The sequence below is a fragment of the Brienomyrus brachyistius genome, chromosome 17, assembly GCF_023856365.1.
Source record: "Brienomyrus brachyistius isolate T26 chromosome 17, BBRACH_0.4, whole genome shotgun sequence".
Lineage (NCBI taxonomy): Eukaryota > Metazoa > Chordata > Actinopteri > Osteoglossiformes > Mormyridae > Brienomyrus > Brienomyrus brachyistius.
In genome coordinates, this window is record NC_064549.1 from 18730775 (window position 1) to 18754660 (window position 23886).

Consider the following 23886-nt stretch of genomic DNA (forward strand, 5'->3'; position numbering starts at 1 on the left):
TGACGAAATCAGGGCAACACTTGTGGATCATGTGATAAACCATGGCCTCACAATGGCCGAGGCTGGTCGAAGGGTGCAGCCAAATGTTGGGAGAACTACTGTCAGTTCTATTATTCAGACATTTCATCGGGAAAACAGGTGAGCATACTGTAATGTAGTTATTCAGCACAAATTAATTTGCTCTGCACTTTCATAGTCATACAGGAGACTTGCATTAGGACATGACCTTATAGATCTTTACATATAGACGTACTGTAACTGAAGCGCAGGCTTGGCCCAGGTGTGGCATAGTGTGCTGTGGTACAATACAGTAATGCTGTAAAGAAAGGAGTTTTGAATGATAGTCCTGTAACAATTACTGTAAGCATGTTTGCGCTTATTTATGTTTGTGTTTTTTCATCTGCATCTCAAAAAGGACTGCCAGACAACCTAGAAGAGGTCCACTTTTGACTCCGCAGCAAGAGGAAAGAATTTGTGCAATGGTGGCTGCAAATAACGCTTTGAGACTGAGAGAAATACAAAGAACTGTCGTAGAAGATGACACGGAAATATTCAGTCAATATCAATTTCCACCATAGACTGAGTCCTCAGACGGAATGAAATGTCCATGAAGCATTTGTACAAAGTACCATTTGAACGGAACAGTGATGGAGTGAAGGAGCTCCGTCACCAGTATGTACAGGTAAAACATGTTTGCATATGTACCTCTGTTTACTGTAAAAGTTTAGGCCATGTACTGCACTTACATTTATGCATGTTACTGTAATCCTATTTACAATTCAAACTGTACAATCTGTTGTGCCAAATGCACCATTACAGACTTTTTTATTCTCATCCTTTGTATAGCGTATCCTGGAATTGGAGGCCAGGGAACCCCTGCACACGTTTGTATATCTTGACGAAGCGGGATTCAATCTCGCAAAAGGCAGACGGCATGGACGAAATCACATTGGAGAAAGAGCCACCATTGATGTCCCAGGCCAACGAGGAGGAAATATTACAATGTGTGCAGCCATCTCAGAAAATGGCGTTCACACCCATATTCCTCGTATTGGTGCATACAATACACAACACCTGTTGGCTTTTCTGGATGCTCTTTATAGGGACCTAATCCCACAAAATGAAAGGGATGATCCTGGTGACAATCGGACAATGTATGTAGTGGTTTGGGATAATGTTAGCTTCCATCACTCTGCTGTAGTCAGGCAGTGGTTTGCAGCACACGACAGGATGCTTATGGAGTTTCTTCCTCCTTATACTCCATTCCTAAATCCAATTGAGGAGTTTTTCTCTTCCTGGAGGTGGAAGGTATATGACAGGCATCCACAAACCCAAATGACCCTGCTAGCAGCTATGGATGCAGCTTGTGATGACATCACAGCAGAGTCCTGCAGAGGGTGGATTCGACACTCCAGAAGATACTTTCCCCGATGCATCGATAGAGCTGACATTCGCTGTGACGTTGATGCAAATATGTGGGCAGACAGACGGGAGCGTCTAGATATCAATGATTGATATGCAGCAGTGTCTGTTTTTCAGTTTTTTTTTTTTGTTTCATAACTACTGCAGTAAGGTTTACTGTCTAAGTGAGTTTATGTTTGCTGTAAAATGTTTGATTTACTGTATTTCCCTAGTTGCACAATGCTGTGAACAGTTTCAATTAAATATTATCAAGAGTGCATATGAAGTGTCTTGATTTTCCTTTACAATTTATGGTTTTCAACATGCCATGCATGCTGTCCAGACTTGACATGTCATTGGGAAGCACCTACAAAGAAATCCGTCACAATGAGAACATGTTCAAACCATTTGATTTTGTGACCAAAGGTGCTGGTGTAATGACTTGTAATTGTGACAGCCCTGACACTTTGATTGATATACGTACTTGCTTTTGATGAATATATTACCTGTTTTGATTAAGGGACTTGCTTTTGAAGCATTGGCTACTTATTTTGAGCAACTGACTTGCCTTTTTGATGAAGTGACTCACTTTTGCAAGTTATCCACCATGTTTTGCAGTTTGCACTAATTGTTTTGAGAAGAGCCTTAGTAGTGGTGCAGAGATCAATTCTATTGTGAAAAATGCACCAAAGCAACTGAGAAAAACTGTAACTGCCTATACCTGGCTCTTGTTAATCCCTTGTTAGTTGGGTATATACAGTAAATGCCTCCCTGTCCTGTGTTTCCCAGTTCCTTCATTATCCGTTGATCTTGTTGCCAGTCTCCTCTCCCGTTCTTGCCTGTACCCCAAATAAATTTCCCAAACAGGGGTAAATTGCAAAGTGTTTGGTCCCATCTTGCTGTTCTCATCCACCAAGCTAACACAACTAAGACCAGATGTTATTTGTCTTGTATTTTCCTAGCTTGACAAATATACTATTGAACTAACAATGCAAAGCACACACAAATTGTACCTCTGGACAAAAGCTTATTGGTGGATATGCTTCAATGATATGTTTTTGGAGCTAGCCCTTGTACTTCTCTGCGAGTCTATTAGAACTTCATGCATGTTTTTTGCTAGGCAATGTTTACTTGCAATCAGATATTTTAAACAAACCTGGAAGGCAAGCATCTCTAACAAGGTGATTGGGAAATGTCTCAACAAGTCAGTATAAACTATCAATAACATTAATTCTCACAACCTGCAAGATTCACCTGTTCTCACATAGCCAGAGTGGGGGTGGGGGTGCAGTGCCCTCCTAATTACCTTAGTCAAAATTGCAATTAACTGGTTAGATCAACATTGTTGGCACTTTGCAACTTCGCATAAGGTATTTGTTGTCTTCACTGTCTCTGCTTGTTGTCATTAGCATTGGCATCCACAAATTCTGCTCCTATTCTCCCTGTCTGTTTGTCCTCATTAGCATTAGCTTCCACAGATGCTGATCCTCTCTTCACTGTCTGCTCATTCTTTTGAGCATTAGCATCCACAAACGTTGCCCCACTCCTCACTGTCTCTGCTGGTTCAAATTAGCATCCAGAAATGCCGCTCCTCTCCTCACTGTCTCTGCTTGTTCTCATTAGCATAGTATCCATAAACATCGCTCCTCTCCTCCCGGTCTCTGGGTGTTCTCTTCAGTATCGTCAAACTCTGTTCCTCTCCTCTCTGTATCTACTTGTTCACATTAGCATTAGCATCCACAAACGCTCCTCTGCTCCTAAATGTCTCTGCTTGTTGTCATTAGCATTATCATCCATAAACACTGCTCCATTCTCACTGTCTCTGCTTGTTCTCATTAGCATAGCATCCATAAACATTGCTCTTCTCCTCCCGGTCTCTGCGTGTTCTCTTCAGTATCGTCAAACACTGCTCCTCTCTTCACTGTCTCTGCTTGTTCTCATTAGCACTGGCATCCACAAATGCTGGTCCACTCCTCACTGTTTCTGATTGTTGTCATTAGCATTAGCATTCACAAACACTAAACCTCTGCTCAATGTCCCTGTTTGTTCTCATTTGCATTAGCATTCACAAATGTTGCTCCTATCCTCAATGTCTCTGCCTGTTCTCATTAGCATTAGTTTTCACAAATGTTGCTTGCTTCTGGGTGGGGTTTATGTGTTCATGACAAAAACCATTTTTTTCAATGGTTTGGTGAAAATGTCTGTTCTATCCCACAAGTGGGATCACCAACTCGGGGGAGTTAATTTGTGTTAAAAACAAAATAGCCTGTTAAAGTTTCCAGATTAATTGCAAATGTTAATGCTTTAATGTGGGCAGCACTACTAAAAACACATTTGTGACCAGTGGCCACGAAATGAGTCTTAAGTCGCACTGGTAGAACTGCACCCATAAGACTCATTTCGTGGTGATGGGTCACATTTATTAACTCTAACATTACCAGGTGATCCATCCAGTACATCTAAAAATTGTACAAATTGTTCAGTGTGGGAAGAGTACAGATTAGATGAGCACACCAAATGAGCACCAAATCTATTTTCTCCACATCATTCACAACATTGTAGCTCAATATGAATACAAATCTAAACATATTAATGTTGTGAATATCTCTCAGGCAAAAGGTATGCTTCACAGACTGCCTACCTTTCAAGCCCTTGGCACCAGTACAACCTGGATTCCCAGGTATTCCACTTGGCCCACAGTCTCCCTAGCAGAGAGACCTTAATGAGTATAATACAATGAATCTAGCACATGATCGCATGCTACACAACCATTACATTTTACATTACCACAAATATAACTATCACAATATACCAAAACTTCAGTATCATTGAACAATGCTACAGAAATTAAATAAGCTTTAGACAAGATGGAAATCTTACTGGGTCTCCACATTCACCACGGAATCCAGGATTACCCCTGCATCCACGAGAACCAGGTAGGCCACATAAGCCACGTACACCACACTTTCCTGGTGGTCCTTGAGGACCACACTGGCCAGGTGGTCCAGGACTTCCATTCAAGCCAGGTGGGCCACACTTCCCAAGCTGGCCTTTGACTCCTTCAGTGACATAATTATAGAGCCAACACATCTCACTCTACATTCCACACAGAACAATCACATGAACAACACCAACAAATAGATTTTGAGTACAGATTCAGTAGGAAAATTAAGTCATGTCTGAGCAGAAGCCCTACCTGACACAATGTTGTCTTGACTATGTTTTAATATGTGCTTGAAATGTAGAGAATTAAACAACCTCAACCTTACTTTCCAGCACTTAAGCTCAAGTTGGAGACTAGGACTCAGGCTCAGCTTCCTCACCTCTGGGCCCAGGGATCCCATCCAAACCACACGGTCCAGGGCACCCTTTACTACCTGGAATGTTATTCACATTGCTGCCTCCCTGTTGTCCCTGTACACCCTGGAAACCTGGGGCATGAGACAATAGTCATTATTTACTGGGGTATGGTAAACACAAGTCATTTTGTAAATGACTGTTATATTTCAGGTACTACCTTTCACTCCTTTGTATCCAATATCCCCACAGGGACCAGGATGACCATTGAAGCCCATCTCCCCTTTATTCCCTTGAGGCCCAAGATAGCCAGTTTTTCCGGGGCAACCAGCTAATCCATCTTGACCAGGCACGCCACAGATGCCTTCAAGTACAAAATCAGAGAGCATGCTTTTGGAAATTTCCAATTTATACGCCATGATCTGTTGTTTTGCTTGAATAACTGTAAGATTATGTACATGTTCTGTCCTTAACCCTTGTGGTAAAAGTTTACTTAAAGTTCTCATCTATAATGCATTATAGATATCTATAATGCATCATAATGGCCAGTATAAGAATTTATAAAGCATTACAGCATCTTCTTTTGACAGTCAAAAGGCATTATAGTGTTGATTATAATACTTCTTAAGCTGCATTGTAATGTGTTATGAATGTATTCACAGATCTTTCTAAACATGGTGTTACTACAAATCTCTTAAGTACATTATACTATTCAGTTTTTGCAGACCTTTCTTCCCCACTTTTCCTGAGACTCCTGGCTCCCCTGATGCTCCTGGGGGCCCCTGAGATCCGGGACATCCTGGGGCTCCAGGGGGGCCACAGTTCCCCTGTAGGCCTTTGCACCCATAACCAGGAACACCAATCTCCCCTTTGTCACCTTTTTCCCCATCACAGCCTTGAAAGCAGAAAAATATGTTTATGACATCAGCACTGTGAAGAGACACTTTGCAGCACCACTGGCCTCATGAAGATGTAGGAAAATTACGCTTTTACCAATGGTCATGTTATCAATTGACATAACTATAGTCATGCAAGTAGACACACCTTGAGGGCCAGTGTCACCCCGAAACCCTGGAGGCCCTCCTGGGCCATGAGGTCCACAGTCACACTGCGTCGGCACCTCTCCTGAAGTACCACGTTGGCCTTGAGCTCCAGGCTGCCCCTTTTGTCCCTTACAGCCACTCATGCCTGGCATCCCAGGGAAACCTACAGACACAGAATAAATGTGTATCATGCATACCTTAATTGAAATGATTAATAACTACTATTACATGGTTACAAGTACTATTCCTTATAACAATATGAGCAATAACACAGTAAGGAAGCCTGAGAAGTCCTACTGGTGTTATATACTAGCAAGCAAGGAGATCACAGAATTTGAAGTGTCATTCCAGAGCACAAGTCTTAAATAAATAATCACCTCCATTACATGTTGGAGGATTTTAAAACAAAATTGCATCAAATCTCTTCCCAGTCTGAGAGCCATTCAAATACAATACATACCAATATTGGTTGTACATTTCAGAACAACTAAGCAGGTCCCTGACCACAATATTCAACAATAAGGCAAGTATTCCTCGGTTGTTATATGTGTATTTGCCTAACATTCATTGATTTATTCATGGTGCATAAACCTACACTGTAAAAAAAGACATTTTTTTCTGACTTTTAAACTTTTATATCAGTCAATTTGATTGTAATTCACGTTTTTTTCCTGTCATGTTAAATGACAGAAAAATTTTATTAAAACTACATTGCAAAAACGTATATTTACGCACAGTTTGTAAAATAACAGAGAAATCCCTTCAGTGAAACTGGACAATTTCTTTTCGGTATTTTTACAGAAATTAGACTTATGGGTACATGCTTTATCTGTAAAATTTAAATGCTTTTACTGTACCAACATGTGCTGTTGTTTTATTAAAGCGCAACAGCACTTTTTATGAATTTTCTTTCATTAACTTTAATTTTGCATTCAATGTATATAAAATCTACATTGGTTAACCGTTCTAAAACCTGTTGCACATTTCATTCTTAAACATATATCCACCACAATTGTACTGTGTTGTTGTATATATATTAAATGGTTTGTGTAGAGTTAAGGTTACAAACATTACAAAAAATAATAAAAAATTAGATAATATGGGGAATGTACGAGTCACCGAATTGGTATTTAGTGTAATTATATTATTAAATAATTACTCATCGAATGCTTCATTCCGAGTCGGCAAGTAGATAAAAGTAGATTGTCATAGCTCAGTTTATAGCGTATTTATCTTAATATGAACAATCAGGAGCGTTTATATTGGACTCAAAGAGATTTATAACTTCTACATTCACAGAAGGTCTATACTGCGATGGACCGGACGCTTCCGGTTGCAACTAGTTTCAACCTTGTGCGCATACGCAGAGGTCAGTGGAAGGCTGTATTTGTCTGTTTAAAGAAATAAAAGGTTTGCAGATCAGAACTGATGGGATCATCTGAGAATTGATACAAGAAAGCGCTACGAAGTCAGAGAAGGACTAAGACACATATTAAGGTATGTATATTTAGACTTTTTTAAAATATATGTTTTGTTTGACAGTGTTGCCACCAGGCGCATTTCGCTTATGCACCGATTGCAATCGAACAGACCGTTGGAAGTCATAGAAGTTTTAGATTTGAATGGATTAGATAATTCGCCAAATAATAAAAGCACAGCTAAACTCACAGGTCAGATAAGGACCGGGGAAAACTGGTCAGTGTAAGATATAGTTTATTCCTTAGTATTAACGGTTGGTTGCGTTATTTTATTTTGCAGATAGATAATATTATATTAAGACTATTGTAGACATAGCTAATGTTAAACATGTTATAATTAGCTAACGTGAAATACTAGCATATCATTTGTAATATTAACATAAACAATAAATATTTTTAAGAAAGTGTTTACATTACCCTGTTACGAAATAGTTGCTAATTATGCATTACAAAATGGTGATTTCTGCATTTGGTTTCTGATTTCGATTTTTTTTCCCCCTCAGATAGTCAGATTCCATCAGATACCATATTGACCATCTTGTCTGAAGTAAGTTCAATGTAATGAGCAACTGTTCCTTCAACATTTTGAGATGTCAAGTTTGCAGCATTCAAGTGCCATTTTTGTGACAATGAATTTACATCCTTAAAAAGATATGTAAATCACCAAATTAACATAGAAAGGGGCTTCAGGGTGGAGAAAGGAGCAAAAAGACAAGCTGTGAATTCAAATAGCTGACTTTGAGTGGAGGGAGTAACATAAGTTGCCCTCAGAATGCAATCTCTGAACATTGTAAATAACAAAAGTGATTATACTTTTGTTCTGCACAAGGCTTTTGCCAGTTTATGTAAGTATGTTTCTGTGCTTGGTGTTTTTGAGCTTGTTTATGTGAGCACTTTTATGTGAGTACTTTATTTAAATGTTAAAATGTGTTAACACATTTGAAGACAGTTAATGTCAGTTTTAATGTTTCCAAAAGTTGTTAATAAACCGGACGTAACTGAATATCTGTGTAATGTGTCATTAATTTCCCCAAAAACATGTAATTTTTTAATCAGTATGCTACCAATACAACAAAATGCATTGTATTTTATTGGTAGCTGAGCATTTGTAGGTTTATGTACACAAGAGGGGGCAGCATGTGGGTGCAGTGGTTAGCACTGTTGCCTCACACCTCTGGGTTACTGGTTCAAGTCTCCAGTGTGCAGAGTTTGCATGTTCTCCCCATGTCGTCGTGGGGTTTCCTCCGGGTACTCCGGGTTCCCCCCACAGTCCAAAGACATGCTGAGGCTAATTGGACTTGCTAAATTGCCTGTAGGAGTGCGTGCGTGAGTGACTGGTGTGTGAGTGTGCCCTGCGATGGGCTGGCTCCCCAACCTGGGTTGTTCCCTGCCTCATGCCCATAGCTTCCAAAATAGGCTCCAGACCCCCCGCGACCCAGTCGGATAAGCGGTTTGGAAAATGGATGGATGGATGTACACAAGAAGAATTTTGCTAATCTTTTAAAAACTTTATGCTGTCATTATATATGTAAAAACCTACTTAATTTGTCCGTATATCCATCCATCCATCCATCTACAGAGGGACGCGTTTACTCCCGCCTCCGACCGGGGGGATCTGGAGAAGATGGCGGAGGACCTCAGGCAGCTGCTCCAATTACAGAGGGCAGGAGCCCCCGATCCGCAGTTGCCTTTGCCAGTCACCCCGACGCCCGGGCAGCCTCCCCAGCCTGCAACTCCGGCGCCAGAACGACTGCCGCTGCTACCTGTGCAGCCTCCTACGCTGCCAGCGCAGCCCGCTCTGCCACAGGCGCAGCTACCTGCGTTGTCTGCGCCGCTTCCTCCGTCGCCTGCGCAGCGGCCTCCGCTGCCAGTGCAACCGCCTCCGCTCCCTCAGCCTGCAGACCCGGCTCCCGAGCAGGCGCTCCCTCAGCCTGCGGACCCGGCTCCCGAGCAGGCGCTCCCTCTGCTCCCAGTGACTAGGCCCCCCGGGGCTCTTGTGCCTGTTCCCTCTCCCCTTGTGACTCTCGTTCCCGACCCGTCTCCAGTCCCCACGGCCCATGTCCCTGAGGAGGTCCCGGAGGACCCCACCGCCACTCCTCCCTCCATGGAGGGAGTGGAGCTAGAGTGGGATCCCTCAGGGACCCTTCTGGTAACCCCGTCACCGTCGCCCCACCGACCTTGACCCCGAGCAGGGGCAATTCTGTCTGTGTCTCGTAAGGGGAGGGGGCACAGACGACGGACTAGGGTCCCGCCCACCCTGCCCCCTGGCTTGTCCTCGCTCGCCGGCGTTAAGGCTAGGTTGGCACCTGCGGGTCCTGGCCCTCCCGGTCAGCCTTCGCCTGCAGTTCCCCCTCCGCGACCTCGTCACCCTGCCTCGCTCCCTCCGCCGGGCCCTCGGCGGTCGCCTGCGGGTCCCCCAACGGCGGCACCCCAGTCGCCTGCAGGTCCTTCCGCTCAGGCGTGTCGGCGGACGACGCTGCCTTCTGCGGCTCCCCCCTTCTCCCTGCCCTCACTAAGGTCCCCTCCAGCTCCCTCGTCCCCTTCCCTGGTGCTCCCTCCTCGGCCCCTCCGTCGGTCCCTCGCCCTGCCTCCTCTGCCCCTCCGAGGTCCCCTTCTGCTCTGGCCGCCTGCGGCCCCTCCGGCTGCCTCCCGTCGCCCGCTGGGGCTCCCTCGGGCTCCCCTGTATTCCCCCTCCTTCTCTCCCTGCTCTCCTGCCCTAGTCCCTCCTTTGTCTGCTCCTCCTCCCATCTTTGCTCCTCCTCCCGTCTTTGCTCCTCCTCCTGTCTTTGCTCCTCTCTTTGTCTCTCGTCCTTCTGTTCCTCCGGCTTCTGCTCCTCGTTCCCCGATGTTCCCTTCGTTCACTCCCGGTCCTTTTGTCCCGTCTGTCTGATCTGTTTCTCTGCCTTTCCTGTCTTACGTCAAGTCTTGTCCTGGTTCCTTCCCCTGTGCCAGTTCTGTCTGTCCGTCCTGTTCCCTGTCCCTCGTTAATGGTTTTTTTAATTCTGTTTCTGGTCCCGTTTCCCTCGTCCCATCCGTCGCCCCTTCCTCGGCGCACCCGGAGTAGCGCGCCTTTGGGGGGGTTCTGTCATGCCCGGCTCGTCCGCTCCTCTTTTGTGTGACGCCCCCTGATTACCCACGTGTGCTTCCCTGATCATACCCAGCTGTGTCCGATTAGTTTGATTAGTCCTGTCCTATTTTAAGTCCTGGTCTTACCTGTTTCCCTTGTCTGTCATTGATGTGAGTCAGTGTCAAATGTTTCCTTCGCCCCGTCTCCCTAATAAATCCCCGTTTTCCCGTCTTTTGCCTGGTTGCCTGCTTCCTGCTCGTTGCCTGCCCGAGCGATCACCCGCTCTCTCACCCAGCGATCGTGACAGCACCCCTGCTGCCAGAATAGTTTTTTTACTAATTTTTTTTACAGTGTAATTAGCCTGTTTACTTGCTTGCTTAACTATGACAAACCATTGTTAAGAACACTGGTTTTCATCTTAGCTTGTATTCACTTGGTCACACTGAGCTTCAAAGGAGTCCACTAATGCTATTATATTTCTGGAATGCCACAAGCAGAATAAACCAATTTTTATAAGTGAACCACACCATCTACAGTATACATATTGGAGCATAAAAAGTGCACAGTAAAATAATTTATGGGAAGGGCAGAAAAAAACTATACATACAAACAAAAAGAGTACAGGGGAACCTACAGGGAGTCACGTCACTCTCTGCATTGCAAAATCATTCCTTGAACTATAAACTGAGAAACTGACTCTCAGTTTGACAGTGGCATCAGATATACTGTACAACAAATGATTTTTTTGCATATATGCTGTTGAGTGTTCAGGGTTGCCAACTTTGGTAAACTGGCTGGAGTGAGATTTTTAATTTGAGACAAGTCTGCACATACAGTACATGCACAGTCATTTACATGCATGTAACAGCTTTATTACCTTGAAAATAGTCTGTGGGGTTTGCAAACTACCCTAACAATTTTGATGTAGTTTATTTTAGGTCTATAATGGAATAATACAGATTTGTCATAAGATGTCTTGCGTGAGAGTCTGAAAGTGTGAGTGTCATGCCAGATGCATGAGAGTTGGCAATCCTGGATTGCTACAGGTCTCTCTCTTTGAATATTAACTTCTACAAAGAGGAGATAGAGATAGAGGGGAAGTACTGTGCTGATATGAGAGCATGAGCTAAGCAGGTAACACGGTACCTTGTAATCCAGGTGGACCTCTTGGGCCTGGAAATCCTTTAGGTCCAAATACTCCTATACTTCCATTGAGCCCACGTAACCCTTTATGACCAGTCAAAGACTCCCCTCGTTGCCCTGGGAGCCCTGGAATGCCTGGGGGGCCTGGGGATCCGTGCTTTCCAGGTTCACTTGTACCATCCTGGCCCTTTTTACCACAATCCCCATCACAGCCTGGCACTCCTAGCAAAGATGGCATCGATGCTTTGGTAAGTTTATAGAACAAATAAGACACCTTGCCGATCAGGCAGGAATTTACTATGTACCTTTTGGCCCAGTCAAACCACACTGTCCAGGATCTCCACGTTCTCCTTTTGGTCCATCTAGTCCACAAGGTCCATCAATTCCTCGAATACCAGGTGATCCTGTACTTCCTGTATAGCAAATAAAAATGCTAATTTCACCAAAAAGTTCTCAACAGTGGGCATCAGTATCAGAAACTGAAACAGGAAAATATTTGATTTCCTAAATAAAAGGACAAACCTGAAATGCCACACTTCCCCTTGGGTCCAGGGGGGCCTGGGTTAGCAGGAAGGCATAGCAGTGTGTCGCCTGAATAAGGGACATTCAAAAATTCATTATTGCTCTGCCCAATAATTCTTCATATGCAGCACTGTGAGCTATAGGCTGAACTCCTCACAAAATCAACTTTACCTCGGACACCTTTAGCTCCAGGGGGTCCTGGTGCTCCTAATGGGCCAGGGTCACCTGGAGGTCCACGTTCACCAGTCGCACCCATGACTACAGCACCTGCAGGACCCGGTTCTCCAGGCATTCCTTTGTTCCCTATAAATCCTTTGCATCCCCTGTCACCAGGAAACCCTGGGTAACAATCTCCCTAAAACATCAAGTCATAAAACAAAATAAATTAGAACACAGTGTCTGCATCAATGAAGTGAATATATTTGTCGTGAAGTTCACAATGGAATCAATGATTTTAAAATGACCTGAGTTAGAGCACTGGAAAACCACTGACAATACAATATAAGACATACAGATAGAGAGACCACATCAACCCTCGCAACATACGCAGGAGGCCAGTTCATTTTGTCTGTTGGCCTTGCAAAAACTAAAATGAAAGAAAACATAACTGCTTGGAGCTGTGGAAAGTGGCAGCTATCATGTAGTAACATTCATTAATTGATATTATGTGACTATAAGTTAAAAATAATAAGTTAACTTTTACTAAGATTTTTAGTACGGTACCTTACCTCTTTGCCGGGGTCTCCCATTGAACCTTTCGTTCCACTGAGCCCCTGTTTCCCAAAGCATCCTTGGTAGCCGGGGAGTCCTAAAATACCCTGCTCACCCTTCACACCTTAAATAAACAGTTAAATCAGTCTGAATACATTTACATTTTAATACATCTTTGACACGACTAGATGTATTGATACGATCCCATCTATTCTTACCTTTTATGTCCATTATGAAAGGCTCTCCTTTCTGACCCTTCAGTCCTCTATCGCCTTTGAGCCCTTTATAGCCCTGCAAAAGTTTACCAAAAAAAAAATACCACAACAGTTAAAACTGTTACATTTTTGCTTCATAAGATCAGATGATATTTCTGAAGAAACCAAACTTGAAGTCTATGGCCATAATTGATCATTGTTGTGTTAGTGTGAATACATTGAAGTAACATCTCAAGTCATTAGCTGAGATGTTAAAGCTCAGTATGCCAAACAGACAATGTCTCCAATACTTCAGAAGTTGTGGCAAAACGGCTTAAGGACAACAAAGTCAAGGTATTGAAGTGGCCACGACAGAGTCCCAGCCTCAATCCAACATCAAATTTGTGGGCAGAACTGAAAAAGCATGTGCGAGCAAAGAGGCCTACAAACCTGACTCGGTTACAGATGTCAGGAGGAATGAGCCAAAATCCCAGTAACTTATTGGAAGATGCACCTGGATGGCTGACCAAAATATTTGCCCCAAGTTATACAATTTAAAGGCAATGCTACTAAGTACTGAAACTTCTGACTCATTGGAATTGAGATGCATTGAATTAAAAGTAGTGATGCACCGATAAGGAAATTTCTGGCCAATACTGATATACTTTCAAAATCCGACGCTGATTATTTTTGGTAAGAAAACACTGACGGTTGTTGCATACAACAGTCTTAGAGAACTATATTTTATGACTATATACATCTTACTGTATATGTTTATAACATTTATAACAGAGAAGGCCTTATCATGAAGTGTGATAGACTGTAATTTTCCCAGTAATATCTTTTGATTTTGCACTGTGTCACGATCGGTGGGTACGCAGGGAATGCGCACAGGCAGGAAGCAGGCAGGAGACCAGAATCAGGGGAAACCGGGGGTTTAATCTGGACAAGCAGGGAACAGGAAACATCGGACGTCAACTAACATCATAACCACAATGAAGGACAAGGGAGACAAGCAGGAGTAGGACTTAAATAGGACAAGACTGATCAAAGTAATCGACTACAGTTGGAGACGATCAGGGAGGCACACGTGGGTAATCAGGGGGCATGGCACACGAGGAGTGTACAAGCCGGGCATCACACACAGTCTGCACTGAATTTTCTTTTGCCGTCAAAAGCTTGTGTTACTGACGGTTTAACATTTTTCTAGCAGTACTGCAGCTTTGTTTATTGGAACGGACTGGTTTTTTCAGAAACTTTTAATACTCTTCACTGTCCCACCTTAAGGTGAACAATAAAATTTGTTGTGTTGAAATGTTTATTAGTAGATCTTCCTCATGAAATCTTAGCAGAGCAATGTTTGCAAAGAGCATTTCTAATATCATGAAAATTGCTCCACACAGCAGACATTTTTCTAACTGTTTTGGACTTGAGTGTGCAAAGAAATATGAATAGCCATTTTAAAAGGAATAATCAGAGGTAAATAGTTCATTTTTAAGCATTGGCATTAATGTACCTCAACAGCTTTAATATACATTAATAACAATTTTTTTAACCATTGTTGTCAGCCAATGCAATCATCCATCCATCCATTTTCCAAACTGCTTATCCTACTGGATCACGGGGGGGCCAGAAGCCTATCCCAGAAACAATGGGCACGAGGCAGGGAACAACCCAGGATGGGGGGCCAGCCCATCACAGAGCACACTCACACACCATCCACTCACACATGCACACCTATGGGCAATTTAGCAACTCCAATTAGCCTCAACATGTCTTTGGACTGTGGAGGGAAACCGGAGTACCCGGAGGAAACCCCACGACGATATGGGGAGAACATGCAAACTCCACACACATGTAACCCAGGTGGAGACTCGAACCCGGGCCCCAGAGGTGTGAGGCAACAGTGCAAACCACTGCACCACCATGCCGCCCCTCCGATGCAATCAGTGCATCTCTAATTAAAAATGAAATAATCTGTCTATAAAGAATTGTTGGAAAATTTACTTGTGTCATACACAAGGTATATGTCCTGCTTGCCAAAACTATTGTTTGCTAACATGAAATCTGTGGAGTGAGTACTTAAGACCATGTAGTAATTTATAAACACACGAATAACAAACATTATATATGTATTTGACTACACGCACACATAAGCGGCAGTTAGCTGGCAAAAACTGCCCCACAGGCACAGTGGGGTACAGTGGTGCCTGCGGTTCACAAACGCTGTGGCTTCAGAATAATTTGGTTCACGACTAAAAATGTGAATAAAATGCATTGGTTCACATACAAAATTTGGTTGATGAACAGATTCCCCGACCAGATTCTTTTTTTTAAACTAGTGTAGCACCGGTGGGGCACATGTTCCAGCATGCCCCGCGTGCAATTGTAAATACTGTAAAATAGCACAACAGGCACCCAATGACCACCGAACCCAAATACACAGATGGGAAACACAAGGTTGTCAGATGCCAAGCAAGTCTTCACTGTCTCTCTCTGCTCCAGCGATCCATTGGTCACATACTATATTGTGTTTTTCTTTAAAGTTTTTACTATAAAAACCAGAAAATTAATTAACAAAAATTATCATTTGGGGGTGGCATGGTGATGCAATGGTTAGCACTGTTGCCTCATACCTCTGGGACCCGGGTTCAAGTCTCCACCTGAGTTACATGTGTGTGGAATTTGCATGCTCTCCCCATGTTGTCATGGGGTTTCCTCCAGGTACTCCAGTTTCTCCCCACAGTCCAAAAACATGCTGAGGCTAATTGGACTTGATAATTGCCCGTAGGTGTGCATGTGTGAGTGAATGGTGTGTGAGTGCGATGGGCTGGCCCCCCATCCTGGGTTGTTCCCTGCCTCATGCTCATTGCTTCCAGGATAGGCTCCAGACCCACCACAACCCAGTAGGATAAGCAGTTTGGAAAATGGATGGATGGATTATTTGGTAGGATTGTGATCAAATTTCAATGCTTTCTTAATGGGAAAATTGCCTTGGTTCGGATACAAATTGGTTCACAACGATTGTGTTTGTGAACTGCAGGCACCACTGTATATGAAATCTGCAAACTTGTGAAAACTAAACACTAGCAAACAAACAAAATGTTATTATTGTCACAAACGGCCAGGCACTGGTGAAGCAAAACAGGGATTGATGTGCGAGTATGCAAAGTTTAATGTGCAACGCACAGCACAGACATAAGGCATAGTCGGAAAGAGAGATACTGTCGCCAGCAAAAACTACAAAATCAATTGTAAAGAACACTTGACTGCCGAGCCAGGGCCTAAATCCTTACATATAAAGGGGCAAACACAAGTGCAATGGATGTGAGAAACCACATGTGAGTCACAGGGAAACAAAAAATGCAGGCCTGACAGCGATATTATATACATTTTAACTTACAAAACAAACTTATTTATTTACCATAAAACTAGACTAGCTAAAATAGGCATGCAAACAAGTGACAAAGAAGTTGACGAAAAATGACAATGATGTATTTTCTAGATTGCCTATCACTCTTCCGTGCCTCTCATCTAATCATTATTCCTTCCATAGCCCCAGCCTCTATATCTAGCCCCATCTACAGTAGGCGTGGGCATAGCAAATTTTCCATATGCGGGAGTTCGCCCGCAATAAATGTTACTGAACAAAACCACTGTAGTATACCAAAAATGTTACCGTAATACTGCCCAAATCTACTCTACACATACTTCCCACCACTCCAAAAAACTTTAAAAGTCCAACTTTAATTAAATTCCCCCGCAATAAATTTTGCCGATTGGGTACTCAGCTACTACTAATAAAATCTGCTGAGCCGAAGGGCACTAGTCAGATCAGGTTGGGGAGCATGCACTAATGCGTTGCCACCACACGGCAAAACTCCTTGGGATTCCAGCTGGTACCCAACGATCACAGCCAGCAATCCCCCGGCAGACACACGGTCCTGCCCCACCCTCCGGAAATGGACATCCATCTACTGCAGTCAGGTGATACATGGGCCTCCTCTTAGCCTGGTCCAGCCGCTTAGGTCCTCAGCAATGAGGATCCTGCAAGCCGGATCACCCTCAGGGAAACGTGCCACATAACCAAAATGCCGTAACTGATGCTCCCTCACAATGCAGGTAATGTGCCTCATTCAGGACTCCTCTAGCAACCGCTCATTTGACACAAAGTCAAACCAGCGGTACCCAAGGATTCTTTGAAGAGACACAGTACCGAAAGAGTCCAGTCCTCGTCTCAGTACACTGGATAGTGTCCATGTCTCACAGCCATACAATATGACAGGGAGCATCAGGATCCTGAAGACTTGGACCTTCGTCCTCTTGCAAAGATATCGGGAGCGATCACCCTTCCCTTTCCAGATAGGGACTATAAGTCCCGTTTTCCAGTCAGTTGGGATGACACCTGACTCCCAAATGGAAGCAAAGTTTGCCTTCAATGCCAGGAGGACAGCCATACCACCAGCTTGGAGAAGTTCACCCGGATACCACAGATCCCTGTGGCCAACCCTACCCCCAGCTGTTTCGCCACCCATGCAATCTCAGTGAAATTGGGTGTTTCACAGCTGATCGGAGGATCAGGTTCTACAACTGTGGACCCAGAGATGTCCAACATCCTAGCTGTAACTGCTCAACGTATCCAGCCCCGCATGTCACAACTGCAGTGTCATCTGTAAGGACTGTTACATCACCTGCCCTGACTGCAAGTCTACGAGGAACAGATTCAGATGTGCACAATGCTTCGAAGCCTCTGTAAGCAGGATGTGGATCAATAGACCACAGCGTATCACATGCTCACAGATTCATCTAATAAATTCCTCCTGATCTGCCCTCAAAGCTCTCACAGCCATCCTTCTCAGTTCCTGGTACAGACTGGAGTTGCCACTAAATTTTGTGCTGCGACTCCTCTCGATAATATCCAGGGTGCCCTGCAAGATGAAACACTGGCCACACCAACACAACCCTCAGCAACCTTCAGGGTCTCATGACGGAAAGTCTTCCACATCACATTAGAGTCGACAGTCGCACCTAATTCTGCAAGTTCCTCATACAAACTGCATGTATACTCATCAGAAACAGCCTGACCTTGGAGTCTAGCTAAGTCCAGTCTCATTCTCCTAGGAGGTGGTAGCCTACTGGCTCTAAACGGAATCTTCAGAGTAGCAATAACGAGTCTGTGGTCAGAATTCACAAATTGGGCACTTCTGTAGACTCTGCAATTCTGCAGGAGCCTCCAACGTCTACTCCTGAGGATGTAATCGATATCCTTCGGCGCACCACCTGGAGTAGCAAGTCCAACGATGTGGCTCAGGACGTTGGAACCAGGATTCAGCGACCCGCAGCCCCTGACCTTTCACAAAGTCAAGGAACATGGAGCCACTTTCATCCTGGGCTCCAGACCCATGAGGACTGATACAATCCTCATAGACAGCCCTGTCAGTGCCAGTGGTCGCATTAAAGTCACCCATGACCAGAGGAGTATCATCTTGTGGGGACCCTTCAACCATTGAGTGAAGTTATGAGTAAAATGTCTCTCTCAATGATAGGTCACTCAACGCGGTCAGAGCATACACTGAGACAACAGCGAAAACACCAAATAAGGGCCTTAGCCTGAGTCTCATAATACGCTCATTGAAAGTAGTGAAATCAGACACCATCAGAATCAGATTACAGTCAAGAACCGCTACCCTCTACCCCTGTTGTCTTTGGTCTTTGATTTATTTCAGGGGGCTAGGTGGTTAACTAAACTAGACTTACGGAACACCTATCATTTGGTTAGAATCCACAAGGGGGATGAGTGGAAGAATGCCTTGAGCCAATCCTACCTAAGAGTCGTTTCACTGTGGCTGTGAAACAGTTTGTCCAGGCTCCAGACAGCTGTCCGGGTAATCGACTGTTCGTCCCAGATTTTTTACGCTCACGGGTTCTCCAGTGGTGACATTACTCTCTTTTAGCTTGTCATCCAGGGGTGCATCACACCTGAGCACTCCTAGGATAGCACTTCTGGTGGCCTACTATGCTACAGGACATCAGGGGATATGTCACTGCCTGCCCAACTTGCGCTCAAAATAAGATCCTGTCCCTGTGTTCTAGCAGGCCTGTTGCAGCCTCTTGAGATTCCCCGATGCCCCTGGTCTGACGTTAGATATTGTAACTGGTCTTCACTGGGGTCATAACTATCGTTGACCACTTCTCTGAAGCCGTGCATTTTGTCCCTGTTCCCAAGCTCCCCTGAGCTAAGGAGACGGAACTGTTACTGGTGGACCATGTCTTCAAATTACATGGTCTGCCATCTGACATGGGGTCCACAATTTGTGTCCAGGTTCTGGAAGAAGTTTTGTAAACTGATTGGTGCCACCACAAGCCTTTTTTTCTGGTTTTCACCCACAGTCCAATGGACAGATGGAGAGGGCCAACCAGGACCTGGAGCGGATGCTTCGTTGAATAGCCTCCCACTCACCTGAATCCTGGAGTGTCTTCCTCCCTTGGGTGGAATACGCCCATAACTCCCTGCCTGTGTCGTCCACAGAAATGTGGCCATTTCAGTGCTTTCTCAGTTATCAGCCCCCTTTGTTTCCAGTGTTGGAGAAGGAGATTTTGGTTCTGTCGGTCCATCATTTTCTTCGTTGCTGTCAGCGGACCTAGAGATTAGCTAGGACCATCCTGCTGCGTTCCCGTAGTCGCATGGAGAACTACACCAACCGACACAGATCCCAAGCTCCCAGGTTCTGCGTGGGACAGAAGGTTTGAATGCAAGGGATCTTCCTCTACGGCAGTGGTTCTCAAACTCGGTCCTCGGGACCCACTGCCCTGCTTGTTTTCCAGCTATCCCTGCCCTACACACTGTTGATTACCTGGATCAGGTGTGTTCAGTCAATCAGAAGCTGAAAGACAGCTGGGACTTGTGTGTGGGGCAGGGATAGCTGTAAAATAAGCAGGACAGTGGGTCCCGAGGACTGAGTTTGAGAACCACTGTTCTATGGATTCAGTCTCGTAAGTCGGCGCCCTGATTTGTTGGTCCATTTCCCATTGCCAAGGTGAATAGCCCCTCTGTGGTTCGTCTTCATCTTCCGGCGATGATGCGACACATCCATCCCACGTTCCATGTGTCCCTCCTGAAAACCCTTATGGTCAGTCCCCTGGCTTCCCCTGCATTGCCTCCTCCACCTCCCAGGTTGGTCGACGGTGGTGAAGTATACACCATCTGATGCTTGCTGGATGTTCGTCGTTGGGGTTAAGGTCTCCAGTATTTAGTAGACTGGGAGGGGTATGGTCTGGAGGAACATTCCTGGGTTCCTGCATGGCATGTTCTGGATCCATCTCTCATCTCCGACTTCGAGCGCAGGTGTGTCGAGGTAAGCGATGTTCCGCCAGGTGGCGGTCGTAGGAGGGGGGGTACTGTCATGGAGCGCTCCGAGGATGACCCATCGACGTCACGTAGGGATTCCTTTTTACGCCCTTGGGATTTCCTGAGAAGGGAGTGTTGCAGCGATTGTACTGTTCATTCCCCGACAACCCGGCAGAACCTGTTACAGCATGCCCTCCAACAGCTGAACCTCATCGGGTTAATGGATAATCTTTTTTATTTGCTTCTGGTGCGCTTGCCAGATGCGAAATCTTCAGCTTTGGTTTCAAGTTCGGGCATTTCTGTCACGTATCCCCTCTTCCTGTCCAGACCCCTGCCTGCCTGTATCCCGACTCTGACCCGTGTTTCCCGAGTATGATTCTAGCCTTGCCCTCACAGTACTGACGACGATTGCCCGACCGCTCACCTGTCCCCAGACCTGAGCCTGCCTTGTCCCTCGGATTCTGACGAAGATTGCCCAACCTTCGCCTGTCTACCGACTACGAGCCCGGAATCCTGTTTCTGCTTTTTGCCCTGGATTATATCTGGTTAAATAAACCACTTGTGTCTGATTGACTCGCTGCAGCATCCTCCCACTTTCCACGACCCCGCTCCTTGACATATTTGTTTCAAAATTTGATCCGTTACTGTACCCATACAATGCTTCTGCAAAGTTATGAAAAAATAAATAAATAAATAAATAAATAAAAGTTAATGTCTTAACGAGTAAGTGTCTCTGATGACAGACCGGTGTAAAATAATCTGAGGAATATATACTGAACAAAAATATAAACGCAACACTCTTGTTTCTGCTCCCATTTTTCATGAGATGGACTTAAAGATCTACAATTCATTCCAGATACACAATATTACCATTTCTCTCAAACATTTCTCACAAATCAGTCTAAATTTGTGATCGTGAGCACTTCTGCTTTGCTGAGATAATCCATCCCACCTCACAGGTGTGCCACATCAAGATGCTGATCTGACATCATGGGTAGTGCACAGGTGTACCTTATACTGCCCACAATAAAAGGCCACCCTGGAATGTGCAGTTTTTTGCTTTATTGGGGGTCTGGGGACTCAGAACCGGTCAGTATCTGGTGTGACCACCATTTGCCTCATGCAATGCAACACATCTTCTTCGCATAGAGTTTATCAGATTGTCAATTGTGGCCTGTGGAATGTTGGTCCACTCCTCTTCAATGGCTGTGCGAAGTTGTTGGATATTAGTGGGAACTGGTACACGCTGTCGTATACGCCGGTCAAGCACATCCCAAACATGCTCAACGGGTGACATGTCCGGTGAGTATGCTGGCCATGCAAGAACTGGGACATTTTCAGCTTCCAAGAACTGTGTACAGATCCTTGCAACATGGGGCCGTGCATTATCTGTCTGAGTGGCTGGTCTCAGACGATCTTGGAGGTGAACCTGCTGGATGTGGAGGTCCTGGGCTGGTGTGGTTACACGTGGTCTGCGGTTGTGAGGCCGGTTGGATGTACTGCCATATTCTCTGAAACGCCTTTGGAGACGGCTTATGGTTGAGAAATGAACATTCAATGCACGAGCAACAGATCTGGTTGACATTCCTGCTGTCCGCATGCCAATTGCACGCTCCCTCAATGCTTGTGGCATCTGTGGCATTTTGCTGTGAGACAAAACTGCACATTCCAGGGTGGCCTTTTATTGTGGGCAGTATAAGGTACACCTGTGCACTACCCATGATGTCAGATCAGCATCTTGATGTGGCACACCTGTGAGGTGGGATGGATTATCTCAGCAAAGCAGAAGTGCTCACTATCACACATTTAGACTGATTTGTGAGAAATGTTTGAGAGAAATGGTAATATTGTGTATCTGGAATGAATTGTAGATCTTTAAGTCCATCTCATGAAAAATGGGAGCAAAAACAAAAGTGTTGCGTTTATATTTTTGTTCAGTGTAATTAATAAATCAATATCAACATTTTAAATTAATTATATATTCAGTTTGTTTGAATAAATTATATCTGGCAGAAGGAATAACAGAAAGCAGGTTGTCCTCACATTTTGACCAGGATATCCAATTTCTCCAAGGGCCCCTTTGCTGCCCTGTTTTCCAGGGGCTCCAGGACAGCCAGGGTCACCATTCCGGCCCTGTGGTCCCACAATGCCACACAGACCCTTAATCTCTAAAGGGCCACCGCAGGCACACTCTCCAGGAAATCCTTTGCATCCTTTGATTCCAGTTGTACCTGGCACGCCAGGCTCTCCATCGAGGCCAGGGTTCCCCTTGGATCCTGGCATGCAGTAATAACCTGCAGGCACAGTCAGCACACATTACCGCTCACATAATACCCACTGCACTTCTCATGACTTTAATATCTGCCCCTCTCATTATAACACTACATACTGATGCAAACAGAAACACACCCATTCATCTTGCAACCACTTATCCTGAGTAGGGTCAGCGACCTACTGCAGGTGGTACAGTGAACAAAGCCCTACACCCTGGATGTGATGTCCTTCACAGACAACACACACATGTGCACTCACTCAATGGATAATGTGAAATACCAATCAGCCTGATTGCATGTACACAACATGACAATGATATGCACATCCAAACTAGAGGCAGCCTGACCACAGTGCTGACCACTAAGAAGCCATGCCCCTAAACCAGTGGTTCTCAAACTTGGCCCTCGGGACCCACTGCCCTGCTTGTTTTCCAGCTATCCCTGCCCTACTTTAGGACTTTGAGAACCACTGCCCTAAACAAATAAAAATCATAAACAGCAAAAATGCATGGACCACAAACACGCCTCGTATACATGTGTTTAAAAAGAACAGAAAATTTTGTAACTGATATATGCAACGGATACATGTAATAGATATTTGTCTGCAGGTGGACCCTATAAGTAAAAATAATACTCACCTCCACAACCTTATTGTTGTCCACCGCCCACAGCACATAAGGGTCATAAGAGGAGATTGTTTGTGAAGGAACAGGCTGATATACAACAGAAGTATGCAAAAGGTGCAGGAGTTGGACAATGAAACAGAAACAGTAGGTTTCATGCCTATATATATGCGGCCTGGTCACCAATCTTCAATAATCGCCCATTCCATCAGTAAGAGCTGAGTGTGAAGGTTGAATTAGCAGAGCAATAGCACAGCTGTACAAAAAATATTTCAACCCACACAACATAATGAGAGACATATCACAGTTCAAAATAGGACAAATTGTTGGTGTACATTTTGCAGTTACACCTGTGACCAGGACAATCTTTCTGATGTTTCGAGAGACACAGTATTCACGGTAACATACCATTACGAAGGACGGACCACATCCAGCAGGATTAACTGTGGATGTAAGAGGAAGCTGTCTGAAAGAAATGTCCTGGCACTAACCCAAACTGCACATGGTCAGGCTGTTATAGCCAAACTTTTGGTCACTTGTGCTAATATCAAATGTCGGTTTCAATGGTGCCAGCAGCACAAATTTTAAGCTGTGAACAATGTGAAACATGTATTGTTCTCTCATGAGTCCACCTTCACTGTCTTTCCTACATCCTGGAAAGTTATTGTGTGGCGAAGCTCCAAAGATGCTTACCACCTGGACTATTGTGTGTCCTGATGGCAGCATGAGAGTGAACCAGTTATGATTTGGGCTGTAATGTCATGGAATTTCCTACAGGTGCACATA

The 23886-nt window shown here is 44.6% G+C and overlaps 2 protein-coding genes across 3 annotated transcripts in view; one reads left to right on the forward strand and one right to left on the reverse strand.

Moving 5' to 3' along the window:
* LOC125712376 (collagen alpha-1(I) chain-like) overlaps positions 1-22497 on the reverse strand; it is a 41259-nt gene extending 18762 nt beyond the window's left edge. For both annotated transcript variants that reach the window (XM_048982350.1, XM_048982351.1), the window contains exons 1-13: positions 22248-22497; positions 12881-12953; positions 12680-12786; positions 12123-12306; positions 11952-12020; positions 11735-11842; positions 11433-11651; positions 5743-5904; positions 5426-5593; positions 4919-5062; positions 4725-4832; positions 4282-4460; positions 4043-4106 (exon numbers count right to left, since the gene is read on the reverse strand). In XM_048982350.1, the coding sequence (XP_048838307.1) occupies positions 4043-4106; positions 4282-4460; positions 4725-4832; positions 4919-5062; positions 5426-5593; positions 5743-5904; positions 11433-11651; positions 11735-11842; positions 11952-12020; positions 12123-12306; positions 12680-12786; positions 12881-12953; positions 22248-22487 (1825 nt within the window). In that variant the 5' untranslated portion in view covers positions 22488-22497. The remainder of the gene's footprint in view (positions 1-4042; positions 4107-4281; positions 4461-4724; positions 4833-4918; positions 5063-5425; positions 5594-5742; positions 5905-11432; positions 11652-11734; positions 11843-11951; positions 12021-12122; positions 12307-12679; positions 12787-12880; positions 12954-22247) is intronic.
* LOC125712397 (uncharacterized) lies at positions 550-1545 on the forward strand. Its single transcript, XM_048982426.1, has 2 exons — positions 550-682; positions 847-1545. The coding sequence occupies exons 1-2, from the start codon at positions 602-604 to the stop codon at positions 1513-1515; spliced, it is 750 nt and encodes a 249-aa protein (XP_048838383.1). The 5' UTR covers positions 550-601; the 3' UTR covers positions 1516-1545.
* Positions 22498-23886: the final 1389 nt, after the last annotated feature.